This window comes from Hevea brasiliensis, chromosome 14 (assembly GCF_030052815.1).
Source record: "Hevea brasiliensis isolate MT/VB/25A 57/8 chromosome 14, ASM3005281v1, whole genome shotgun sequence".
Taxonomy (NCBI): domain Eukaryota; kingdom Viridiplantae; phylum Streptophyta; class Magnoliopsida; order Malpighiales; family Euphorbiaceae; genus Hevea; species Hevea brasiliensis.
The window spans coordinates 86,570,396-86,576,987 of NC_079506.1; the positions used below are offsets into that span (position 1 = coordinate 86,570,396).

At 32.0% G+C, this 6,592-nt stretch overlaps 1 protein-coding gene across 1 annotated transcript; it reads left to right on the forward strand.

The window, feature by feature from the left end:
- The first annotated feature begins 73 nt into the window (after positions 1-73).
- On the forward strand, positions 74-1,796 carry LOC131173058 (receptor-like protein 9DC3). Its single transcript, XM_058134710.1, has 2 exons — positions 74-743; positions 1,165-1,796. The coding sequence occupies exons 1-2, from the start codon at positions 74-76 to the stop codon at positions 1,794-1,796; spliced, it is 1,302 nt and encodes a 433-aa protein (XP_057990693.1).
- Positions 1,797-6,592: the final 4,796 nt, after the last annotated feature.

The window sequence follows — 6,592 nt, forward strand, 5'->3', positions numbered from 1 at the left end:
AGAAACCACTTCTTTTAAAAAGCTTGTTCAAAACATAACCCAGTTACAGGAGTTGGACCTGAGGTTTGTAAACATGTCTTTGGTCGCACCTAGTTCCTTGATGAATTTATCTTCTTCTTTGGCATCTCTCAAACTCGTGTCATGTAAGTTGCAAGGGAAAATCCCATATATGAGTCATTTATCTAAGTTGGCTTTGCTTGATCTCTCTAATAATCATCTGACGCTAGAAACAATGACTTTTGAGAAGCTTGTTCAAAATCTATCCAAGTGGAGAGAAGTCAACTTGAATGGTGTAAACATGTCTTTAGTTGCACTTAGTTCCTTGATGAATTTGTCATCTTCTTTGGCATCTCTCAAACTCGAGTACTGTGGTCTGCAAGGAAAAATCCTAGACAACGTATTTCAACAACCAAACCTCCAATTGCTCGATTTATTGGGAAATGAAGGTCTCAATGGTTCCTTACCTAGGCATGATTGGAATAATTCTCTCCAGTCCTTGTCTCTTTCTAGAACAAAGATTCAAATACATTTAGAACATGACTTTATCAGTAATTTAAAGTCTGTGGAAACTTTGGATCTCAGTGCCTGCAACTTTGAAGGTTCAAATTTGGAATTGTTTGATAAGTTGACCCAACTCATTGAGTTGCGCCTCTCTCATAATAATTTCAGTGGTCAAATTCCATCTTCACTTGAAAATCTTAAGAAACTCTTGGAATTAGACCTCTCTCATAACAATTTCAATGGTCAGATTCCCTCCTCATTCGAAAACCTCCAACAACTTCATGTTTTGTACCTCCAAAATAACAATCTCAGTGGTCAAATTCCTACTTACTTTACAAACTTCACACAACTTTCTCTTTTCTCTTTATGAAATAATCTGTTTACTGGCCCCATGTTCCAAGTAGATAGGCTTTTAACTCTATACTACCTTGATTTATCCAATAACTTATTAAATGCAACAATACCAGCCTCTCTGGTTACCCTACCTCGACTGTACACCATAGTCCTCAACAGTAACCAACTCACTGGTAATTTTGTTCCATTCAAGGATAATCAATTGGGTTATTGATTTAGGCAATAGCAAGTTGCATGGCCCAATTCCAAGTTCAACTTCCAAACTTGTGTACTTGAGTTTTCTCATTCTTTCATCCAATAAATTGGTAGGAAAAGTCCCTTCTACAATATGCAAGCTGAAATCTCTCCATATTCTTGGCTTGTCAAGCAATTGTTTGAATGGCATCATCCCACAATGTTTGGGAAATTTTAGCAACGCCTTTTCGATGTTGCATTTGGGCATGAACAATTTCCAAGGAACCATTCCTGAACCATTTTCAGTGGGCTGCAGCTTGAGATATTTGAATTTCAATGGCAGTCAATTGCGAAAGAGAGTCCCACTGTCCATCTCCAATTGTAAAATTTTGGAAATCTTAGATCTTGGCAACAATCGTATAGATGGCACATGTCCTCATTTTCTGGAAACTCTTCCTGAGTTGCAAGTTCTAGTGCTCCAATCCAATGAACTCCATGGTATGGTGAAAGGATCCTCTACCAATTACTCGTTCTCAAAGCTACAAATTTTTGACCTCTCCAATAACATGCTTAGTGGGCCTTTACCTGCAGAGTATTTCAATAATTTCAAAGCAATGATGAATGTTGATGTGAAAATGAAATACATGGGTTCACCAAATTATAATTATGATTATTCAGCGAGTCTGACGCTCAAAGGATTGAAGATTGAATTGGTGAAAATTCAAACACTTCTCACAACCATTGATTTGTCAAGAAACAAACTATGATAAAATATGAAATGCATTTAACTATTTTGGTACTGCTTAATACTCAACTCAGCTCAACTCAATTAAGTTTTTATCCCAAAAATTTTATTGCGGTCGGCTGTATGGATTCTCATTCTCCACTCTAAATGATTTTGGGTTACATCCTTGGAAATGTGTAATGCTTCTAGGTCATGTTGTACTACTCTTCTCCAAATCAATTTAGGTCTACCCCTTCTTTTCTTTATATCCTCTAACCCAATGTGTTCTACTGGTCTAACTGGAGCCTCCCCTATATCTATGCTTCACATGACCAAACTACCTCAATCTTCATTCTCTCAACTTATCCTCAATTAACACCACTCCTACCTTTTCTCTAATACTCTCATTATGGACTTTATCTAGTCTAGTATGGTCACTCATCCACCTTAACATTCTCATCTTTGCAACTCTTATCTTAGATACATATGACTCCTTTATTGCCCAATACTCACTGTCATATAACATGGCCGATCGTATGGTTGTACAGTAAAATTTTCCTTTCAATTTATTGGGAATCTTGCAATCACATAAAACTCTCGTGGTACGTCTTCACTTCAACCATCCGACTTTAATCCTATAACTAACATCCTCCTCACATCCCCCATCTACTTAAAGGATTGAGCTGAGATATTTAAAGTGATTACTTTTGGGTAATACCGCTCCATCCAAACTAACTCATTCCCTATCACCAGTTCGGCCTTCACTGAACTTGCAATGCAAGTATTCTGTTTTCGTTCTACTTAACTTAAAGCCCTTTGACTCTAGAATACTTTTTCAAAGCTCTAACTTTCTATTGACTCCTTCTCGTGTATCATATATCAGAACTATATCATCCACAAACATCATGCACCAAGGGATACTCTCTTGTATATGTTTCATTAATTCATCTAGAACTAATGTAAAAAGGTAAGGGCTTACAGTTGAACCTTAGTGTAATCCAACTGAGATAGAAAATCTCTTATGTCTCCTCCCACTGTACGCACAATAGTAGTTGCTTCTTCATACATATCTTTCAACACTTGTATGTACCTAATAGATATCATTTTTTATTCTAACACTCTCCATAAGACATCTCTTGGAACACTATCATAAGTCTTCTCTAAATCAATAAAAACCATATGTAGATCTTTTTCACAGCTTTATATTTCTCCATCAAGCTTCTAATGAGAAAGATCGCTTTCATAGTTGAACGATCTGGCAAGAAGTCAAATTGATTGAGAGAGATAGAAGTGTCATGATGTAGTCGATGTTCCACAACTCTCTCCCACAACTTCATAATATGGCTCATGAGTTTAATTCCCCTATAGTTTGAGCAACTCTGTATGTCTTCCTTATTTTTAAAAATAGGTACTAAAATACTCCTCCTCTATTCATCAGACATTTTCTTTGAGTTTAGAATCTTATTAAACAATTTAGTTAATTGTGCCACTCTCATATCTCCCAAACACTTTCACACTTCAAATTTTGTCACTGCTTAATAATGGGAGATAATTGGTGTTTATCTTTGTGGGTTTACCTATGCTGATAATGAAATTCACAACTCACACCTAGGCAGGGGGAGGTGGTTTATAGGTGGTTATGCAATTTTTGCCTTTAGCATCACATGATAAAAGGTGCTCTAGTTGATTTAGTTTATTCAATTTCTCAAGTTGCTAATACAATGTGTTCCTATATGATTATGATCGAGTTTATAACAGATGGATCATGATGAACGAGAACTGTGCTAAGATTCTTTGCCTTTTCTGATATTCATATGTATGTTTCACTTGATTACTTTTGCTTGTCACAGCTTTCTTGAAAAATGAGGTCGAAAAGCTTGTTCTTTGTGAAAAATGATGTTGAAGATAAAGTAACTTAAAAATAAAGTTACATTGATGAAATTCGGTTAGCATATTAAATTTGTGTGGATGATTTTTCACAACAATAATAAACTCTTTTTTTTCTCATTTTTTATTTTCATATGATCATAATAGAGGGTGAGGCTCTGATTATTTCATGAAAAATATTTTTCTAAAAAATTTGTGATGTTTGAGGTACACACTAATCAAAGAAAAAAAATAAGTCATTTTTAAGAAAAATGATTTTTATTTTTTACAAAATGAAGTCATATTTTTCATTTTCTAAACTTTCATAATCTTATCACTTGTGCATGTCCGATGCGCCGTGGTTAACTTGTGCTGTCCTTGACTAGTTTAACATTATTGACTCTGATAGATATCAGGTCACTGGTTAACTTAAGTTTTGTGTCATTGTTGCAAAAATTTGCAATTCTATTGCGCTCTTGTTATTGGGAATATTTGATTATTCAAGAGGATCTCATCAAAATGCAAATTCTTTGGGACTGACGAAGATCTTATATATCCTGGTAAACTAGTACATTTGCCTTGTAATATATTGCATCAAAATGAACAAACTAAAAAAAATCACTCTACTTCTTAAATTTTTGTTAATATCTAATTAGGACTAATTTTTGGGCTTAATGAGAACACAAATTTTTATGTTTTTGTCAAAATAATACTATATAGTATCCAATATTAACAATAAAAAAATTATTATTTTAAACAATGAAAAATTTTTAAATTATAAAGTGACAAAATATTTTAAACATTAAACATCTAAAAAAAAAATTTCCCCCTAATGGGAAAAAAAAATTAAATGTCAAATCAAAATTATTAAAATTAAAATCTCTAAACTTGAAAATTGTTACCAATGTTAAACAGAATTTGATGGCATGGTCATCTTTGAAAATAAAACAGAGGTAGCTTCTAAAATGCATAGCATGTACCATCGTCCTGGGCCGGCCTTTGTGTTTTCCTCTATAGGTCCAAATATGTATTTAGCGGAGTGTTTGATAGAAGGTTAATAAGAGATAATTATTACTATATAAAATTTAAATTTAGATGGAAACCTATATTGAGAGTTGGTGTGGCATTTTTATCTGTTAATACTTCAATTTAATTTAGCTGTTATGTTTTGGGTCATAATTTAATTTAAAATTTAATTAATATTCCAAAATATATAAAATTCAGATGACTTGATAATTATCAATTTTTGGGTCAAATTTCTGTATAACTTCTCTATTATCTTGTATGGCTTCATTCCATTTGTTGGGAAATAATTTAAAATTAAATCAAGCACTAAAAGAAAGCTCCTTCGAAAAAAATTGATGTTGGAAAGCTTGTTCTTTGTGAAAATTGATGTTGAAGATAAAGAAATTATATATAAAAAAAAGTTACAGTGATGAAATTCGGTTAGCAAATTAAATTTGCGTGGATGATTTTTCACAACATTAATAAACTCTTTTTTTTTCTCATTTTTTATTTTCATCTGATCATAATAGAGGGTAAGGCTCCATTTATTTCAAAAAAAAAAAAATGTTTTTTTCAAAAATTTTTTGTGTATGAGGCACGCAATGGTCATAGAGAAAATTAAATCATTTTTAAGGAAAATAACTTTTATTTTTCACAAGAGGAAGTTATATTTTCCGTTTTCTATACTTTGATAATCTCATCCATTTATTTCATGAAAAGTATTTTTTAGAAAAATTTTTGGTGTTTGAGATACACACTGGTTAAAGAAAAAATTAAGTTATTTTTAAGTAAAATGACTTTCATTTTTCACAAGAGAAAGTTTTATGTTCCGTTTTTTATACTTTGATTATCTTATTCGTTTATTTCATGAAAAATATTTTTCAAGAAAATTTTTGGTGTTTGAGATATACACCGGTCAAAGAGAAAATTGAGTCATTTTCAAAGAAAATGACTTTTATTTTTCACAAGAGGAAGCCATATTTTTTCATTTTCTATACTTTGATAATCTCATCTCTTGTGCATGTCTAGTGCACTATGATTAACTTGTGCTATCCTTTACTAGTTCAACATTATTGACTCTGATAGATATCAGGTCACTGGTTAACTTAAGTTTTGCATCATGGTTGCAAAAATTTGCAATTTTATTGCATTCTTGTTGTTCGGAATATTTTCGTTATTGAAGATCAAACTTTGGGAATATTTTGGGAATATCTCAGTAAGCAATATTTTCCATTTTCCATGCAAACCCCATTTCAATCACAATTTCCCAAAACCAATTTCATTCACACTATAACAATATTCGATAATTGTTGAGATAAAATCAATATTTGATAAACATAATATATGAAGAAAATAAAATCATTTAATCATTTGGAATAAGTAAAACAACTATTAATTAAGAATTAGTTGGGCACAAACTTCTCTTGCTTGCCTTAATTCAATCTCCTCTACTTCCTTCCTTGGAAGGCTCTTTTCCCATTGAAACACAAAATTAAAGTATTTCAATACCTATCCAAATCATTCCTAATAATAATTCCAACAATTGAATTCTTCATCTTAAATTTACTTATAAGGTCTCCTAAGTTGAGTTCTTTGTGTTTAATGTTATGGTGTTACTATTCATTTTACTAATTAGGTAAAATGTTGACTTTCTCATACATAATAGGTATACCAATTTTAAATTCATGGTCATACCACATTTTGCATCACAATTTCGTTGGCATTAGTTGCCAATTGAAATTCAAGGCCTATTAGAATAAATCTCAAAATTTCATATTTGGTCACCAATGTTTACTGTTCCATTGGACTAATATGCAGTAGAAATTTAGCTAAACTTTCTTCATCAAAGTTGTTCCTTAATGTGTCTAGTTTAATTCTCTTTTTGAATCACTCTATTTGGAGTTTTGTAGCTCAAGTTATGACATTTTTACTATAATTGGCCGTATTGGTCACTTCCAGATTTTCTGG

What these genes read in the sequence shown, in the direction of transcription:
- LOC131173058 (XM_058134710.1), top strand. Translation starts at nt 74, where the DNA reads ATGTCTTTGGTCGCACCTAGTTCCTTGATGAATTTATCTTCTTCTTTG. An exon ending in CTCTCATAACAATTTCAATG is followed by an intron (nt 744 to 1,164) that starts GTCAGATTCCCT and finishes ATAAATTGGTAG; the next exon opens with GAAAAGTCCCTTCTACAATA.